The sequence below is a fragment of the Drosophila busckii genome, chromosome 2L, assembly GCF_011750605.1.
Source record: "Drosophila busckii strain San Diego stock center, stock number 13000-0081.31 chromosome 2L, ASM1175060v1, whole genome shotgun sequence".
Taxonomy (NCBI): domain Eukaryota; kingdom Metazoa; phylum Arthropoda; class Insecta; order Diptera; family Drosophilidae; genus Drosophila; species Drosophila busckii.
In genome coordinates this window covers 9,951,366-9,972,291 of record NC_046604.1, presented here as the reverse complement: position 1 = coordinate 9,972,291, position 20,926 = coordinate 9,951,366, and the positions used below count along the sequence as shown (strand labels likewise).

General features: G+C 37.1%; 1 protein-coding gene across 4 annotated transcripts in view; it reads right to left on the bottom strand.

Annotated features, from left to right (window-relative positions):
- Positions 1 to 19,233, bottom strand: part of LOC108594422 (transcription factor hamlet) — a 29,778-nt gene extending 10,545 nt beyond the window's left edge. Inside the window, exons 1-5 of one of the 4 annotated variants that reach the window (XM_017979596.2) lie at positions 6,293 to 6,353; positions 6,210 to 6,234; positions 5,435 to 5,928; positions 2,924 to 3,058; positions 2,568 to 2,787 (exon numbers count right to left, since the gene is read on the bottom strand). In XM_017979596.2, coding sequence (XP_017835085.2) covers positions 2,568 to 2,787; positions 2,924 to 3,058; positions 5,435 to 5,785 — 706 coding nt within the window. In that variant the 5' untranslated portion in view covers positions 5,786 to 5,928; positions 6,210 to 6,234; positions 6,293 to 6,353. Of the gene's footprint in view, positions 1 to 2,567; positions 2,788 to 2,923; positions 3,059 to 5,434; positions 5,929 to 6,209; positions 6,235 to 6,292; positions 6,354 to 7,257; positions 7,310 to 9,170; positions 9,243 to 18,785 lie in introns of those variants that run through there. The other 3 variants (XM_017979594.2, XM_017979595.2, XM_017979597.2) reach the window with 3 other exon arrangements.
- Between the last annotated feature and the right edge of the window lie 1,693 nt (positions 19,234 to 20,926).

Here is a 20,926-nt window from a genome sequence, read left to right as displayed (position 1 = left end):
AACGTGTGTCAATTTGGGCATCATTAGGAGTTGTAACAATCCAAGAGCGAGAGCGAGCAACACCAGCAGCCGAACCCTTTTTTTTACTATTATTATTATTATTAGTATTGTTGTTGTTGTTGCGCGATTTGCTTTGGACGGGCTGCCAAATCGATTAGCAGGCGGATCTAACTTTTGATTTTGCAGCAGCAGCAGCAACAGCAGCCGTCGCAAGTTGTAAGGTGTAAATAATTCAATCAATCATTTGTCAACAGTTTTTAGCTTCCGTTTAGCAGGCAGCAACTGAGTAAACGCCCCAAAAGACTTCAGGGTCAATTGATTGCATGTGTATGAGTGTGTGTGTGTGTGTGTCCACAGCCAAAGATTGCATTCTGATTAAAGCTGGTGGCAGGCAACTTGGCACTGACAACGTTCAACGCTATTCAATTGCAACGAAGGCGAGTAAATCAATCTGCCAGGTGAAGAGCGCGACAGCTGCAAGCGAGTGGTGAAAGGCGTGAAAGGATTGAGCCGCATGCCACATACACGCCACATGTGGCCAAAGAGACAGTGAGAGAGAAAGAGCTGAAGAGACGAAGCGCGAAGTTAACATTGTTAAGCAATTGTTTAGAGTGACAACTGAATATGCCTGACATTTGATAAATTAATAAGGATTTAATGCAAGTGGAACCTTGAATGGCAAAGCAACGAAGCGCTTGCTATTTATATATGAAGCTATAATAATAATAATAATTATTGCTAATCTTAGTTGGAATATTATAAACATATAAGTATACATAAATAATAGAATATTATTTTGCATACATGTGTGAATAATATAGAATAGAAGATTTTTCACTAATATATTTCAATTAATTAAAGCAGCTGCTTGGCCTATTTTAGACTTTATAAAATTCAAATCTAAAACTATAATACAGAGCGAATTGCAAAAGTTAATCAACTAGCACTTTCTACAATTTAAAAATTAATTAAAGTGTTGCATGCTACTCAGTTAGTTGAAAATGAAAGTTTAATGAAATTTCGGCCAATGCTCAAAGAAGCTCTAAAAACAGCATAAGACTTTTATTATATTGATCAATTGAGCAATGCCCAATTATTAATTATTGGTAACCAGCTAATGAATAAGAAGTTCACAAACAGTTTTGGTTTATAGACTCGAAATCAATTAAAAACAAAAAAAAACATTTCTATGCATGCTAATTTCTTTTTAATATTTTGCTAAGCATTTAATATTTGAGTAATATTCAGAGCTGTTTTAAAAATTTAGTTTGATGTTCTATTTTTTTCAAGCAAGACTTTAATTCCGACTAAGCATTATAATTATTAATTAACCAAATTGTTTGCGATCTTCTACGTCATAGACTCATTGTTAATAAATTGTTTAAAGCTGAAATTACTTATATGTCTAAATTTTAAAATTAAGTAACATTTTAGCAATGTAAACAAAACATTAAAATGTTTAGTCCTTTTCATTCTCAGTCTGATCAATTAAACTTTGTAGCCAACTATTTATTATAGCTTATGTATTATAATTTATTCCTCATTGCTTACATTGAGAGAATGTAACGGTCAAGTTTAGCGTCTCACCCCCCTCTATATGCTAGTGAGTCTCTCCCTAATTTTTTGTTACAATTTTACAACCACACTGCAGTCCTTGCCCTAACGATCGCTCTTAAGTTATTCTTGCGCACATCTGGTGCTCGCCAAAGGACCTTCGTCTTGCCGAGCAGCGTTCGTGTGCCCAACGGGCCGTAACGTAACTAAAACAGTTAAAATACGTTAAAAAGTCAGCGTACTTTGACACAGGTGTGCTTAATGCCAAATATTGGGAGTGGGGAGTGAGGAAAAAAAAGTTTTCATTTAATTGAAAATATATATAAGCAAATGATTGCATGATAAAGTTTTGAAATGCAAAGGGCATATGTTAATAACCATTAGGTATTCAAATTTAAAGCTGACAGTTTTGAATGCGCTGATTATGACGCGCGATAAAGTTGAAAAGCCAGTCAGAGAATGAAAATGGAAATGGGAATTGCCAAATGAGACGTGCATAAATCCCACATGTTTATAATCAAACACGCCCCACAACAAAGGATCGCACTAAGGGTTGCCTGCAACTGAGACTGCGACTGAGACTGGATTAGGCTTAAATTAAGCGTGTGCCATTTGGACGGGGCGATATCAGTAGCCCGCTTGTTTGATGATGGATCTCTAATGAAATTATCAAACATTTTAATAACAAATGAAAACATGTGCGGTTGCCGCAGATTGCATGCGCGCATGCGTCGCACAAATTGTCCAACAAATAGCGAGGGGTGAGGCACAAAGGGTGACGGCGGCACAGCAGCCCTTATAAGCCTGCCTGATCTAGGGATTGCTGATGATATCATATTGCAGTTGCTGTTGCTGTCAACGCTCGTGCCAAAGGCTTTGTCACGCGCATTGTCCTGCCAGCTCCTGTCTCTGTGTGTGTGTGTTTATTATATTTGCTGACCGAGTCAGCCTTAATTGCTTCAACCAGCATCCACTATATACATCTGTATCTATATTTATAACTTCACACTCACCGTTATCGCGGTCGCTGCGATCGTCGCTGGGTAATGAACTATTTGCCGCTGTAACCGCCGCTGCCATTGCTGTGGCCGCTGCTGTTGCACCGCCAGCCTGCGCCGCTGCACCGCCGCCCCCATTCATAAAGCTATCGCTTATGTCATAGGGTGTTTTGGCTCGCGCATCCAGCACAATTTCATCGCCAGCATTCACGTCCCTTTTGGTCTCGTACCACAGCTAAAAAAAAAAAAAACAAACAAAAAACAGAATTATAAAAAGTGGCATTGATTATTTATATTTTGGCTAAGTGTCACGTAATTGTAAAAGGTCGTTAATATCAGAGAGCGACGACGCGCGCGTGCTCAATACTCACATAGCCGGCAATTATGAAGTTCCTTAAATTAGCCTCGTCGACTTCATCGCTTTGCAGCGCGCGTATTTTACGCAGCCATGTGGCCACATCGGATGAGGGCTCGAGCCAGCCATGAAATAAAGGACCAGCAATGACCTAAGATGCAATTTAAAAAAATTAACATTAATAAAGCACATTATAAAATATTTAATAGCAAGCAGCATAACTGCTGGCGCCATCTATTGCGCAGCAACTGTTATAAACTAAGCAAACTGTTATAAGAGCTGCGCTGTAGCAAAGACACAGCGCTAATTAGCCAAGACAGCAACCGCTTAGCTGCTGCTGCGTAGGCAAACGTTTGAATTTTTTTATTTTCTAAAGTAAACAAAACAAATATAAAGAAAATAAATTAAATTATAAAAATAATGCTTTTATTTTTAGCAATAAACTATGCGTTGCTATGTTTAGCTCACTCATGCCCACAGTCAAGGTCATTTGCGGAACGCAGCCGCAGCCACAACCGCCGACCGTTTTGTATGCAAAATAAAAGCAGCGGTAACGACGCCCTCGCAGCAGCAGCAACAACAACATAGCCTGTGGTTTGGCAACAACAATAAGAACAGCTGAATCATATGCACAAACTGAACGCCGCCGCCGCAGTCAGCGTCAGCCTCTTGTCTATCAATTCATATGGAAAAACGGCTGCTGTATTAAGTGCTATGCGTCTGCCTCTCTCTATGTGTGTGTTGAGTGGGAGAGTCTGGGGCAGCGTAAAAAGTGGCAAAGTATGAGAGCGTGAGAGCATGTTTGTGCACGCTCCAAAAATTAAGTTAACAACGCTTCAAGTGCTGCTTGCGCCGCGGCTTATGCAACGAATTAAAATGAAATCAACTTTATACGCACACACACACACACACATTTACATAATTCAAAACATTTTGAATTGAAGTTGCGTTTTACACATGAGTTAGTTACTGGCTTGAGTGCAGAGCAAGAGAGAGAGAGAGAGAGAGGGAGAGAGAGAGAGAGAGAGAGAAAATATAAATGACAACTAGTATGCTCTAAAAAAATTTAATCTATGCGCAGCTTAAGTTCAACACATCTGTATATTTGTCTATCTATTCTATCAGATATTGCAATTTGAGGTCTGGCCTAGCAGATAAGATCATGCTCATAGCCAATAGATATATAACAAGACTATTGCCAACGGTTATTTGAGCTCAGCGCCAAGTTGCGGCTAATCCCGGCACATGTGTGACAAACAACATATCCTGGCTTATGTCCTTGCTACCGTTCTTGTCTATTCATAAAAAAAGAGGCCACAAGCGTAGCTAAAAATTTCTGAAATAACATGACACAGTCAATGGGCAAGGAAAAATATTTACGCGCCAGAGATAATCTCACAAAGTGTTGGGTTCACACCAGCAAACGAAAAAAAATAATAATAATAATAACATAAAAGTAGAGCAGGGGGATTCATATTGCTAGCGCTTAAGATAAAGATAGCAACTATACAGCCAATGTATCTGTCAAAACGGAAATGTGAACGAGCAAAAGTGCGCTTGATGTGAGGATCATCCAGACTCGCTCGCTCGCTCGCTGGCTGGCTGACTGGGTAGGGATCGGGATCGGGATCAGCTGAGGCTGCGACAACTGGCTCGAGTGGCAAAAACAATATTGTTGCAATACCTGAATGCCAAACAGACAGAAAGACAGACAGACTTTAGGTAGAGCAGCAATAACAATTGTCAACAGCGCTAGGCGCGATAATTTGATTGGATTGTCTGTCAGGCAGGCTCGGCTCAGTTGGTTTTGCCTGCGACGAGACGAACACTGAATAAAAAAAGTGTCAGTTGACTGACTGACTGACTGACAATTCAATCGAAGGGTTTTGAGCGCGTCCCAAACTAATTGGAATCATCAGCCGGCCTCAACTTAAGCCTCATTTAGGGTGCACTTTGTGGATTTGCTGGTGAGACCAGGGAAAATTAGCTCTGGCCAAGGATTAGGCACATTTGACTGGCACACAACCCAGAGCAATGGGCAATGCTAATCAAATCTATTTCCAATCGTTTGATTTTCCACCAAAAATATCCACCAAAAATAAATAAAAATTGCTGCTAATTTTCACATTTTTTTTTGCGCAATTTTCGCACAGCTTTGATGGGATTAAATTTCAGCAAAAAAAAAAAAGGGCAGAAGACATATGAGCACATATGGTAAAGGATTAAGTGTCCATAGATTGCAACTGATTACAAAATGGCTGAGAACTAATTCAAATTGAAATAAATAATTGCAAGAAAAATCAAAAGCCTTTCAAATTGTCAGAGCTCATTAAATTTAAAATCGTTGTAAGCAATTTTAATTCTACTTTTTGTCTAGAGTATTAACACAGTGAGCTTTGTCTAACTAAACTTTCTTTTTAACTAACAATAAGATAAGCTGCCAATGATAATCTGTGGAATTCCCAGAAATGTTTTGGCTGCGTGTTGAATTTCTAAGAAATATTCATAAACTTTTTGCTGGACTTACCTCCCAGGCCAGGTGTCGATCGCTTGGCTGCTGGCAGAGACGCATGGGGAAGGGTCCGTAGCGCGTGCCGCGTGGCAAATGTGTCTTGGCATAGACGCCACTATCACGTATATCCAGATCACAGACAGGTTCGCGCAGACGCGCCATTTCCAGCAGAAAGCGCTCCGCCTGCGCCTTATCATTGAGCAGGAGCTCCATGCTGTGGCTGCTTTGGTTGGACGCGTTGTTCAGCGAGGAGCTGGAGCAGCTGGAGGAGTTGTTGTTGCTGTTGTTGTGGTGCTTGCTGCTGGGCGACAGATCTGGCTGTAGCGAAGGCGCTGGCGGAGATATCGTGGGCGGCAATTGGCGCATATATTGTTGCTGTGGGCGTGCCGCTAGATGCGCCGGCGGCAATGGACCGAGCGCAGTGCCGAGATCCAAATGATGCGGATGATGATGATGATGATGATGTGGATGGCGCACCAGACTCGGATCGTAGTCCTCGCCGTTGGAGCCTATCAAACGAAAGAAAAAAAAAAGCAGAAGTTTTACGTTTAGTGATTTGAGATTAAAGTTTGACTTTGTCGCCACTTGAGTTCCTAATCCGCGTGAAGATCAAACACTTGACAAATCAAGCGCACCCCAAATAGAACCCAAATAGATATCGCTGACAATGACGACACAACTTGTTAAAATATCAAGTGTTATCATTTTCGATTTTCGTGTCAATCACTCTCGAGACTATCTCAGTTTAAGCCCACTGTACTTTACCGTTACTGCATAACAATCAGCTCACCTGCAGATCACCTTACTGCACCTAACTGAATAAACAAATTAGTGTTGCGCAAATATTTCAACAATTTTTGCTATTAAGTTTACCAGCCAGCCAGCAATTGGTTTCAGTTTCTCTTCCCTTCTATTTGCTAATGCTTATTTATTTATTTACTTTGACTGTGATGTGACTTGTTCAGCTGTTGCCTATTAAATAAATAAAGACAAAAACATTGATTCCTCGAACTAGACTAGACATTTGAGATGACATTTAAGGCAGCGGCACGTACTTATCTAAACACAAAGATAGCTTCAAATCCGTTTACAGATCCCTTACAAATCCCAACAAAATAGCATTGAAATATAATTTATACAAATATTCACAAGCTAAAGTATTTCTCTGCATACAAAAACAAATAAACAAATTAGCTTGCAATTGAAAATCATAAATAAATGCTTAATAACTAATAAGGAGCTTCGCACTTATGTAAATTATATTGCATTGCTCAAATAAACAAATTAGCTTGCAATTTAAAATCATAAATAAATGCTTAATAACTAATAAGGAGCTTCGCACTTATGTAAATTATATTGCACATCGAATTATTTCAATGACAAATTAATTGTTTTCTAAAAACTTTACTTTAACAGAATATTATTTGTTTAAGTTCAATCTTTAAAAGTGTTTGTGCTCATTTAACTAAAATTTCAATTGCTATATAAATTATCAAAATTTAAAAAAAAACACTCATAATTAATTAAATGAAACTAGTGGAAAAATTGCAGCTTTACTTAAGCCAAATATTAGATTTAATGCTTAAACAATTGTGCTTTGCTTTTGTTTTAGCAATTCAATATAAATAGAAAGCATTAAAACTTGACAAATTGTTTATGCTATTTTAATAAATTTATTGATATTTATAGCATTTATAACAACGCTAACAATTTTCCATTGGTTTTTAAACTTTACAACAAACTTCAGCAACGATTGTTCGACAGACAGAGCGACCGACAGATAAATAAGCAAAGCACTTGTGGTGAGGTGAGGGGGAAACTTTGCACAAATTACGCACCGATTATATATTTGTATTTGTTGTACTTTATTTGTCTGAGGCTTGTAGCTAACTACCTGCCTACCGTCTTGTTTAAACACTTGAAACTAAATCGTAATTTGAGCTGTTAGACAAAATATGACAACGTTGCCCTGCCCCGGGCCCAATGTTGCTGCAGGCCGCGCCGATACGATAAGAGTACAAATGAAAACGAAAACGTATTGAAACGCTAGTACGCCTTAGTAAAAGATACTGAACAGTCAACACACACACACACAGACACAAAGACTCACACACAGATACAATAAATAGCTGGCAACAGTTAAACAAGAGCTACGTTGATAAGTATCTGCCATATAAATAAGCCGCACACGCAACACACACACACATACACACACACAAACATACAAACAATGGCAACTGACAAGTGGCCTGGTCCAATGGTCAAACATGGCCAATAACCAAATAACCGTATAATACCAATGCCCGTGCCCGCAACCAAATCCTCAACAAGCTGACAAGTTTCGCACTTTCCTCAGCACACGGCATATCCTTCGATATGTCCGTCGGCAAACAAATGTCTGCTCTCTCTTTCTTTTAGTTTTTTTTGAAGTGCCCGCGCCCACTCAAGTGCCTACAAATTAATTAATCCAATTTGCCTGCAGCTTTGTTTATTATTATTATTATTATGCAGCCTACAGTTGGGCACAAGTGTTTTCGAAGCTTGCAGCTAATTGATTTAGTTAATTACATTTGGTATTTGTTTTAAAATGTTTTTGGGAAGCTGCGCTGATAACACTTTGCTTTAATTAGTTAGCATAGATAAAATGCCAAAGTGCTGAAGCAGCTGCCAGGTAATTCCCCATTAAGTGACCAAATAGTTGTAGCTAAATTCATATTTAGCATTCTTTTTATATTAAAAGCTTTAGCTAACTGCAGTATTATTCATTTAATGATAAAGTTCTTAAAGCAGGCGCTACATAGTAATATATTATATTGATGATATATTTAACATAATAACTTTCACTGATCTTTAAAGCAGCAATCGCAAATAAATGTGAAGAATTCGAATCAATTACGCCCGATAAAACTGATTTAGAAGCAAGAGAAAACCACAGATCTAATATTATTATCCTGTAGGCTGTAAGTGATATTTTTACATAAATCATTAAATTATTTGATAGGAATTATTTTCAACATCTTATTTAAACAATTATTTGTCAAATTAAATATCTGTTGAGCGAAAGATCTGTGTATTATACAATGCTGCATTTACTTATAAAGTTATTCAATACCTTTCTATTGGTATCATCCAATATCATATCTTGTATTCATTCAACATTAACTCAACTATATTTCAATGCCGTAACTGCAAATTTTATTTATACGCTACTTGTATCTCTATTTGATTCTAAGCTGTTTATTTGATTTATATATTCTATATGATTGAATTTGAGGTTTGTTTTAATTGAATGTTAAGGCTGCACTAACATAAGATTTTATTATATTATAATTGCAAAGAATTCTTCTTAAATTTACTTATATATAAATTATATGAACATTAAGTCAACAAGCCAAGACTTGCAGCATTTTCATTGCAGTTAAATAAAACAGCAACAAGCCCACAATGCTAGCCTCCCAAGGCATTATAGCATATCACAAAATATATATACAGTAAATTATATATTTACACTACAAATTTGTCATTTGTTAAATTATTCACACACACAGAGATAGAAAGTCAAAGAGTTTTAGTAACAATTAAACGTCTCAATAGTCACGCATTAGCTTAAATACTAAAACTGTAAAACAGTTAGCAATTTACACAATGTTTGATTACACACACTTTGTGGCACTCTCTGTGGCAAGATGCCAGCCACACGGCATTCGTTATAACTAACTGTATGGATAGCAGTTTATAATTGTTAACCAACCTGATAGAACATAACGCTCGAATATCATGGCGTTAGATCTAACTATTCACGTAACTATCACAAATTGTAATTGTAAAATCATTTGCACTGACACACGCGAGACGACATTGCCGTTCAATGCGGCGTATGCGCAATATTTATATATTGTAAGTAGTTCAGTTTGTTTGTAATTATTTGATTTGGGTGTCGTCTCTATCTGCCGGTTGTCTTCGCAAGACTGAGTACTAAACGGATACGTGACGCTGGCAGCGCAGCGCGATAGCGCTCAACAGAAAAACGTCAACGTCGACGTCAACGCAAGCGTTGAACAGCGCGTCGAGCGACGACGACGACGACGGCAACAACTGAGAGCGCACGAAAAATGAAAACTGTGATTGCGTTTGCGAGCGAAGCGCACACAGCCAGCAACGGACTAACTGACTGACTGACTGACTGACTAAATAATGATGTGCTGACTGCTGCTGCTGCTGCTGCAGCGCACAGTGGGCTGAGTGAGTGGGGAGTGTTGGAGGGGGGAGAGAGACACATCTCTTTTTGGTTGGTTGCTGGGCATGGTGGTGGGCAGAATTGCCTGCAAGCTGTTGCTGTTGCTGTTGCTGATGCTCTGCTCTGATGATCGAGCTGTCTGCTCAGCAGGGGTTGAAAATGAGAGCGACTCACACACACACACACACATGTACAGATAAGACTACCCTGCAGTTATGAGCGCGCTCTCTCTTGCTTTAGCTGCTCTCTCGCTCTAGCGCTATGCAGTTGAATCTGTGTCAGTTGCTGCTGCTGCTGTTGTTGTTGCTGTTGTTGTTGCTAGAGAGCCTGTGCCCAAGCACATCGCATTATTATCTGGAGAGACACACACACACACGCACACGAGCTCTCAGTTCGTTCTGATTCGAATTGCGTATCGACATTGCAGACGCCCGAAGGCTTCAAATTGGACTCCTGCTGCTGTTGTTGTCGTCGTTTGCTATCCTTTTGTGGCCAGCCGGACAGTAACAACAACAACAACACTTAGAGTCTGTGTATATAGCGCGCTTATTTACCCAATGCGAATTTCCTATCAGAGTTGCAGCGGTAGCGGCAGCGGCGTCAGCAGCAGCGCTATGTATCTCACAGATACATTGACTAGGGTTTGCTGGCAGCAGCAGCAGCAACAGCAACAACAGCAGCAGCATCATCAACAGCCACAGCGTTTGGCCAAGCGTGGGAGGAGCCAGCGCAGGATAATAGGGCGTGCACATCTTCGCATTCATTATGCACACACACACACACACACACACGTATAGATACACACAGCTGCAGATACACAAACTGCGAGATACAGATACAGTTGGCTGCTGCAACATTTGCTGTCTCTTTCACACACCCACACAGCTGGTTTTGCGGTTATTTTTTGCAAGCCAATACGCCCAACTACTCATCAGCATCCCCCCAACGCCCAGCACCACCCACTTGAGCACTCAGTGAACCTTTTTGCAGTCAGACAGTTTCACCAAGTTTCTGGCTTGTGGTTTGCCCCCACCCATCGCACTTGGGGGTTGATTTCTCTGCCGCCGCCGCCACCGCCGTCACCTGCGTCTCTTCCTGTTTCAAAGCGTGCGCAATAAGCGCACATTAGCCTAATGGTTCTCTATGTGTGTGTGTGTGTGTGTGTTTGTGTGTGTGTTGGCCACAAAAACTCATGGCAATAATTGAAAGCGACTGCGTTGCTGTTGCTGTTGCTGTTGCTGCTGTTGTTGCCTTTTTGGCCTGGGGGCCTTTTGACTTTGCCAACGTTGCTGTTGCGCTTTTTTTTTCTTCGCCCCAGCAAACACATTTGATTCTTTACATTCTTCCCCTCTATATATGTGTGCGTGTGTGTGTGTGTGTGTGTGTGTGTTTGTGTGTGGGTGAGCTGGATTTTTGGCTTTTGCGTTTTGTTTGCAACTTAATTTTGTGTCTGTCGTCAAAGTTTGCGGTAACAAAGCCAGCAAAGTGTAAGTGTATAGATCCAAGGGCTTATAACTTAATCAATTAGTTATTTATATTTCATATAAAAATACAATACACTGTTAAATTTTTAATGAAAGAAGCAGCGACTTTAATCAATATAAGTTCTATATTATTATATTATTTCATTATGCGCTGATTTTTTAAGTTCATTTATTCATTTGAATTATATTAAAAATAAAAAAAAAAATCAATATTAATGCTGCCTGTAAGAAATTAGGAACAAAAGTCAAATATTTATTTTACTATAGCAAAATTTCAAAAGTGTTTGCGATTCTATAAAAGTTGCAGGATCTTGCAAAATCCTGTGCTAGACTCTTGTTCTATTTATATTTTTAACAAAGCTAAAAAGACTTAGAAAAATAAATTATATGCCTTAAAATAAATAAATATACATTATACGTTTATTAATTTACTTTAAAAAAAGCAACTTTGTTAACATTTCTTAAATTTATTCTCAAGTAAACCTTGAATAAATGGTTTAAACTTAAATAGTTAATCAATAAAGAATTGATCAAGTTATAAATTATTTGCTTTATTTCTTCAATTTAAGCAACTTTGTGTACGTAAATTATAAATGATATTAAAATAATATTATCGTCTCGTCTACTCACAAATTAAATCTACTCGAATTCCAAATTCAAAGTCCATGTTACTAGCACTAAATATAGCTCGAACTTAATGTATTTATTTAATTATTTTGCTCTATATTTTTGTTTTACTTGGATGGTTTATCCAGCTGACCTTTGTCGAATTCGCGTGAAAGCCCTCGTTATATTTTATAGCGCAATAAAATGAATATTAATTAATTATACATCATTCTGATATCGCCTGTTTTTATAGCTTTTATGAAGCTTTATGTGGGCGCCCTTTTTTGCCAAATCTTAATGTTCGGCGCGATTCCGAATCCCCAAAGCACTTAGCAGTGACCTGATAAACCAAAATGTAAAAAAAAAACCCGCATACAAAAAACTTATAACTTATAATTTTGTATGTTGATAAATAATGTTAATGATTTACTCGGCAATTGCATTTGAATTTTCCCAACACATAAATTTGACAATTAGCCAAATTTTTGCGCATTCAACTCTTTGCTTGTTATTTATTTGCATGAGCCCTGGATGGCACTCAAAGGCGAAGCCCCCTAATAATTTAAACATGATAAAGAAGCGCTCGCTCATAAAAAATATGATGACAACAAAAGCTGTCATTGGCTATCTATGGCCTGTTCATATCTCTCTCTAGCTGTAGCTGTAGCTGTATCTGTATCTGTATCTATATTTGCGTTTGTCAATTAGGCGCACGACCAACTTGCTAATGTCATCGCATGAGCATGAGGGCAACTTCTAGGGGTTGGCAAGGGTCTCGTCCTCGCGGTTCGTGCGGCGCCCAAAAGGGTCGCAGCTATCTGCTTGGCAATGCTAATAGCGTTAAATTAAAACAACATAATCAACAGCGACATGCCCTTGTCACATAATTTAACACACTCTCTCTCACTCCTTGTTACCTTTTTTTTTTTTGAATAGATAGAAAAAGGATTGCGCTGGCATTGTTAGTTATCTATTTGCATTTCGCTTCGGTTTTGCTTTACAAGTCAATTGAGCGCATAATTCATACGCAAACACGCCTCGAAAAGTCAAAATCCCTGCACATAATTTATTAAGTTTTTATACAGATATGAGTCTATGGCATTATGTTGAGTACAAATTTGTGAAAAACTATTGAACTCAATCTAGTCAGTTAGAAAGACACAAATTTTTAATTTAAGGATATATGAGCTGCTTATTAAATAATTTTATAGTCTGTAGTTTTATTTAATCAATTTCGAAAACACTAGCTTTATTTTTATAAAATTGTAAGCTACTTTTTCCTAGATCAGCAGCGAATCCAATTTTAATCTGCATTTAAATTTGAAATTCATTTGCAGAGGCTTTCTATTTTATTGAATAAATACTATCGCAAGTTTTAACATTTTTTTAAATTTTTTGTTGTCTATCAAATCGAAGTATTATTTATTAAGTTATGCATCAAATTTTAAGCCGAAGCTCAGAATATTTTTAGATTCAAGCCAAGTGTACTACGCTTTTATAATTTAAGATTGAAATCTTAAAGCAATAAATTTTTATTACTTTTTAAAGAATAAATATTTATTAAGCATACTACTAATAATTAATAACATTACTACGCAAGTATAAAAGGTAATTGTAATTAGCCTACAGCTCATATCAGAAATCGATGAGTTAATAATTTTGTTTTTAATTTGAATTTATATTTACAAAAATTAAAAATAAATTTTAGTCAAGTCACTTGTTTATACTCTTATTTGTTGTCATTTATAATTTATCTAATCAGTGATTTATTCAAACCATTGTTATAATATTTTATTTTCTTATTTGTTATATGTAAATTTCATTGTACTTCAAACCACTTTTATTCGAAATGCCTGAAGCAAACTTTAAAATTTCATTGGCATGCATATGAGTTTGAATTCCTTCAGATTTGCATTTGTCATTACAGCTGCTACTTAGTAGACATGTCGTTATCCTGCGGAATTTATCAATTGTTTGAGCGCTTTTGCGCGCCAAATCTCCAGCGGAGTGTGTCCTTAGGCGCTAGCCAAAGGCCCCCGCCTTGTCTCTCTCTCTCTCTCTCTCTCTCTAGTAAATGCTTGATGTCGTCTATAATTAACTCAGCTGGATGGCTGATCTTTGACTTTAACTGTCTGCACAAGGACAATGGAATTCAAGCAGCAGCAGCAGCAGCTTTTGTATATGAATTTAACATACGCATACCAATGCAACGCGCACTCTTCATATGTGTGTGTGTGTGTGCTGCCCCCTTTTATGCTGCAAAGTTCTGAGTTTGAGTCCTGAGTCTGGCTGGTGGTGCTTAAAGAAATCAAAAGTCGTTGGCATTCGTCTCGTTCTTTGTTCAACGAGTGGCCTACGAGTGAAGTAAAGGCAAATGCTTATACATATATCTACGCTGGCTGATCTTGTAAACCTTCTGATTTCAATTGTATATGCATGTGTGTGTGTGTGTGTCTCTGTTATTGACATGCCTGCAGGACTACTATAAGCAAAGGTTGCTTTCATTGTTGTTTTATACACAGCGCGGAAAACGGAAGTCGTTTCTTTTAAGCGAAGCACAGCAAAAAAAAAAAAAATCAGCGCACATTGTGTATGGCAAAGTCTCTCCAAGTCAAATTTCAAGTAGCAGACTGGGGTCAGGCACTATAATTATAACGAGGTCAAATGCGAGATGTGCAGATGATGTGATGATCATGATGCATATAGAAGTGGGCGTGGCAGCGCATGTAACTTAATACGCGCTGCAAAGCAAAGCTGCAACGCTCAACACAAATATTTGTGTCTGCGGCACGCGCTCTCCGAAATTCGAAATGCAATTTGCAATGTGCACCGGAAGCAGCAGCGAGCGCAGCTATAACCGTAAGGATGTGCTCTGTCTGCCACAGACAGCAGCTGTCTACCCCTTACCCCTCTCCATGCTTAGTTTACCTACTGCTAATTGTAACTGTCACAAGCCTTTACCTTTGCCATTTACATCACTTGTAATTTTTCGTATATTTTAGACACTTTTAATTAGCGTGAGAAAACCACAGAAATAATAAATTTTCAAAGACGCATCTTCACTTTAACCTTAACAATTGATTGCTGCACTTTAAATGAATTTTATACCAAAAATAAATGTTTGAAAATTAGAGCAGCAAAGATCTTCACAAAGTTTTCTTAGTTTGTTATATGCAGCGCCTTTGATATCAACATAAAAAAAAAAGAAGCGAAGAGAAACCAAGTGAAGTGAGCGCTGCGCGCTGCCTGCGTCGACGTCAACGTTGGCGCTTAACCGTTAGCAGCAAAGCAAAGCGACCACGCACGTAGTCCAGCGAGCTCACTAAGCTTGATTACTTTTTACTCTCTTTCGCTCTCCCTCTCTTATTCTCACTCTCACTGCATGCGCTGATCGTTTGTTTTGATATCAATGCAAGACTATGAACTCTGTTTGCTTTTTTTGTTGGTGCAGCAGCGAACGCATTTACTTACTATCTATTTACTATTTATATCAGAATAAACACATTAGCCAAGGCAAATAACTTGAGCCGACTTGCATATACACTTTGATTTATGGCTGGCAATAAGTCTACAGAGTTATGTTTTGGATAACACTTGCTTCATTGCCTGTTTCATTTCATTTTTCATTTTTTTAGCATTTCTGTTATATTAAATACTATAATAATAAATCGTAAGCTAGGCGATTTAATTATTGTATGTTCTGGAAACCAATTTTTAAAATATAAACATTTTTTTTTTAATTTTATAATTAATTTTACTATTTTCTCTAAAATATAATTCATTTATTTTATATTTTTAATATATTTTTTTAAGAGTAAGTTGAAAATAAATTTTTCTAATCTATTTTATAATATTTAATATATATCGCTTTAAGCTTATTTTGCATTTGCTAATATATATTTTTTTATTAAGTGCTATAATAATTTGTATTCATTTTTTACATCTGCAGCTTTAAATTTACTTGCCAGCTCTGACTTCAATGTTGCTTTTAATTATCATAGTAAATGCAACAATATATTTGTCTAATTGCTATATTACCCATGAAGAAGACTATAAAATATATCAGACATGAGCTGTCAATAAGCATAAAACAATGATTAGAATGTAATAGTTAACAAGTCAATAAAGATAAGCAAATAGGTCTAGCAATTAAATGGACGTGTGTAAAATTTTTTACAAACTTATAATCAGCCAAACATTAAGGACACATTATGAATGAACTGCTTATCGAGCGAAACTAACAAAAACGTATGTCTTCATTTTAATTCAAAATAATGCGCCCGCATTTAAGATTTATCTAGCTTGTAAACAATGCAACAATGACAAGATACTGACAGCTGTGTTGATAAACTAAAGCCCTCAGTCATATATACGTAGAATACTATATATTGCTTCCAAGTATGTATATGCGAATCAAATATAAACACACAAGTCGATCTTGCAATTATCTTGCGTGAGCGCATTCTCAGAATGTCGTGACGTAATGTTTATGTAAACAAGTCGACAAGCCGAGTAGGTCGACAGATAAATCCCAACAAATAAGCAAGTAGGTTTTATTGGCTGACTGGCTGACTGACTGACTGATTGACTGACTGACTGGTTGACCGTTGGCTGACTTGAAGTATGGCTATTAGTTTTGGGGCAATGACAGAAATCGATTGATTAAAGGTGTTTAACTTTATTGCTCGTCATATAGTTAAGTATATCGCGTATACGCAGCGTTTGCCCATTGCGCTATCTTTAGTACATCAAGACAACAGTTTCGTTTTTCTGTTCTGTTTTTTATCTGCCACGGACTTGTGCCCTCTTCCTCAAACATACACGATAGTAAATTGTTAAGTTTGAAAATTGAAAGCACAATATTCGGCTATTGTAAATTCATAAATATATCATGGCAAATGATATTTCTGATACTGAAACGTCTAATAAAATAAGACTTAGATCATATCAGTATGCTTAACCCAATTACAGCAAATGATCAGCTAACAAGTTGGGCATAAATAAAAGCTACAAAAATAGAACAAAGATCTAATCGACTTTATATAGCATCGCTGTCCAATCTTGATGCGCAGCTTATCTGGCGTTTATCTGCCAAAAACTGAAGGCAAATAATAATAATATAATAAAAGTAAGCACTCGAGAGCTGGAGCTGAGCCACAATTGTCTAATGCGATTAAACGTATTTGGTCTATTTGGTTTTCGCTTGGCGTCTCTTTCATTATCTGCACTCGAGCTGTAAATATAACCCAATGGCGACACTTTTATATTGATGAATTTATGACACTCGAATGTGCGTTAAGAAACAAGCAAGTATTGAATAGCTCAACTCAACTATATAGGGCCGAAGTCTTCGCCAGTTAAGTTAAGTTCTGTTCAGTTCAGTTATCAGCGCCAGCAAACGAAATTATTTTGTTATGTTTTATGATGCTATATATAGAGCTATTTCTTGCCTAATTGAATGATATGATAGCAGGGTTTAGAAAATATTTTAATAGCTGTTAATACAATCGATTCACACACAGGTAATAAAACTGCTGATATGGCCTCGTTGGCAAGTGTCGCGATGAAAGTAACACCAAAAAAAAAAAAACAAAAAAAAATTATTATCAACATTTATAACTGAGTTGTACTTGAGACTTGTGAAAGATTTAACGGGGAACTTTTTGCTTTGTTTAGTCAACATAAGCCCGCAGATGAACCGCAGCTTAGCCTCGGTTTATATTCACCACAGACTGCTATATATAAACTTATATAGAAAAGATGAACCCGCATTTAAGCCCGCGCTAATCCAATAGCCATAGACTAAAGCGTTAATATTGGAAATGCGTCAGTTAAGTTCAATTGAGTCATTTTGATAATTAACATAACTATAACTATTTGCGGAAGTTTTACAAAACACTTTAAAGATATAGACCGTGACATCATAAACAGCAAAACATTACGATTATTTCATTACAACATTAAGATTTGCGCTTCTGCGAATATTTTGTGCCAGATATGAGCATGAAATGAACTAGTTCAATTTTTGAGCTTGCAGCCCTCAAAAGATAATGCCGACTTAAGCATAAAAAGCACATTATATTAAAATTAACTTGTTTCGCAATTTGTCAGTACTGAGGATTTATCATCAGGCAAAGTTTTCAATGTCAGTTGATTACAAATGACACCGTATCCGTTCCCATAAAAAAAAATAAAAAATACAGCAGAGCGTCTACAGTTGGATGCTCATGCTCAAGTATTGCTTAACGGCTTTCGGAAGTTCAGCTGATAAACTGCGGCTTGGGGCGTCTACAAGTCTGAATAATTGAAAGCGGCACGTTGCCTTAAATTAGATTCAAATGCTTTTGTCAGCAGCTTTGAGATTTAGCATGTGCGCTTAAGCATTTGTTATCTAACAAAGCCTCAAACTCAGACAAGCGCCAGCAAAACAATAGAACAAGAATAGAAAAAACAAAGCCCAAGCCTTAACTTCGATTAGACAGTCTGACAAATTCCAGAAAACAGATGGTGCAGATCGCTGCTGATTTCAGCAAGTCCCCAAGCCGCTTGGGGAATGTGTAAAGCTAATCAGAGCTCGAATCCCTAAGCTGCCAAGTGTAGTACAAAAAAAAAAAGAAAATGAAATTAAAGTATACCCGACCCGCATTATAAAAATACCTAGGGGAATTGCAAAACAAAATATTGGAATTTAAGATAATTTCGTTTTACTTATGAATTCCTAAAAGTAAACACACTGAGATATTTCATTTGAAGTCAATGCAAAGAATTGAAAGCACTAAATAAGAATGCAATGCAATCCAATTGATATAATAAATATAAAAGATTTTCATATATATTATTGTGATCCTATTTATTAGTTTTAAAATCAATTCAAAGAATTTAGAGCACTAAATTTGAATTCAATTCAAAAGACACATCGAATTCAGATTTAATAAAAAAGTCTTTAATATATATTATAGTAATGCTATTTATTTGATTTAATAAAAAATTAAAATATTGGCTTTATAGCTTTAGTTGCTTATTTCAGTGCTCAGCTTACCTTGACTTAATTTTCTGGCAATCGCTTTCGATCGCATTATAATTTCCAGTAGTGACGTCATCAATGCTGATTCCGTTTCATATCCACATTACTGCCAAACCGTTAAGCCTTTCTTTTCTATTTTTTGTTCAGCTGCAGGCCATTGACATTGACATTCACACACACACACATGTACGTTTGTATATGTGTGTCAGTTTGTTATTATTTTTTTTTTTGCAAGTGCAAGCAAACAATTAGAGAGCACTGTTTAAATCAAGGAACACAGCCGAGCAGCCGACACAATTTAAATTTACATAACGTGGTGAGGACAATGGGGCGTATGAGCTATTATGGCCAGCATAGAATGAAATGCTTGGCAATGTTTGTTTTTGCACACGCGTCGTCGAGCGTCGAGCGCTGCGATTTGTAAAGTTATTGAGAAAAACCGAAGCAACAACAACAATGCTAATAACAACAACAAACACCGACGGCAAGTTGTTGTGCTTTTGCTTAGCTGCTAAATAGAAAAAAAAAACCAGGCTGAAGTTTAAAGGCACCAAAATTGCAATAACAATAACACACACACTGAGAGACAGACGCATGCAGCAGCGTAGACAAAGACAACATCAGCAGTGGGAGCAGCAGCAGCAGCGGTGGAAGCAGCGACTGCGACAACAACAACAAACATCAGCAACAACAACAACACTAACTGCGCACACACACCTGCCCATTGAAGCACCTCAGACGCGACTGACGACGGGAACGACGCGGACGACGAAACCATCCACAACGAGACTATGACTACGAGTATTTCGTCTATATGGGCGATATAGCTGCCGCTGCTGTTAGTGACGATTGCCGTTGCTCTTGCTCTTGCTGTTGCTGTTGCAGTTGCTGCTGGCGAATAGTTTTATGTTTTTTCTCATTTCGGTACTTTTTTAGTTTTTGTTTTTTTTTACTTAGTGAGCTGGCGACGCTCGCGGGTCGCTGATTGCGACTGAGACTTAGAGACGTAGACTGAGACTGACTACGACTTTGCAATTATTGCGGGCAGCGCCAAAAACCTCGAGCAACCACCAAACCACATTTTGCCCCCATGCACACGCGTAGGTGTTGCTCCACCTGCAGCTGTGTGTGTGTGTGTGTGTAGCTATGAACTGGCAAAAGGACACCAGCTCTTGAGCCTAGTCGAGCAGCAGAGAGTAAGGGGTATGAACATAAAAAACGCGACGTAATTCATGCAAATGAAGTCACGCAACACAGACAGAGCTTATGACAGGGTGAGCAAGTGGCAGCTCGACTACAACTTGCCACCAATAGGCATTGACTGCATTTCCCTGGAGTGGGTCGACTCATAAACAAAAAAAGAGAGCGCATAGCCACAAAAGAACTGTTGCATAGCTATTTCAACTGAAAGATACACAAAACAAAAACTAAATGAAAACTCAGAAACGTTTGCGGCTTTGCTCAAAGACTTGCAACAAATTTTGCACACATTTAATTTTAAATACACATAAATAGACTGCCTATAGTCCATATTAAATTTTAAAAAACATACACAAAAGTTCAACGAATTGGACATTAAATAAATAAAGCAAATATTAAAGAATTCGTCGACTGTTTTTATTAAACGTAAATAGTAAATAAAAATTTTAAAAAAATATATAACTCATTCTCCCATATATAACTCCGCATATAACTCATTACCCAATATTTATTTTTATTGCATTATTAATTTGATTATTTTTTCTAACTTTAATATTGTTTTTTGTTTTTAAGAAAATAGAATTAAGTACTCAAAAATTTATTTTTCATATCCTTAAAAAAAATCACCAAAATTGAAACTCTTCTTAATAACTTTTTCAACGATTCATGAGTTCAATTAAATGAAATTCGCAGATTTTTCTGACTGCCATAAATTTTAAAAGCTTTTCATTTAAACTTTGAGAAGTTTTATTTAATATGAATAATATAAAAATAAAGTTATTTTACATACAAACTATTTGAATTAAATGTGTGGCTGAAATTTCTCTCAACTAAAAACAATATTAAAATTGTCTTAACTAGTCTAAAGTATTCTATTAAAATAACGTACCTGCAAAGTAAATGCAAATGTAAGTTGAAATAGCTTTAAATTTTATATTTTTGTCATTAATAGGGAA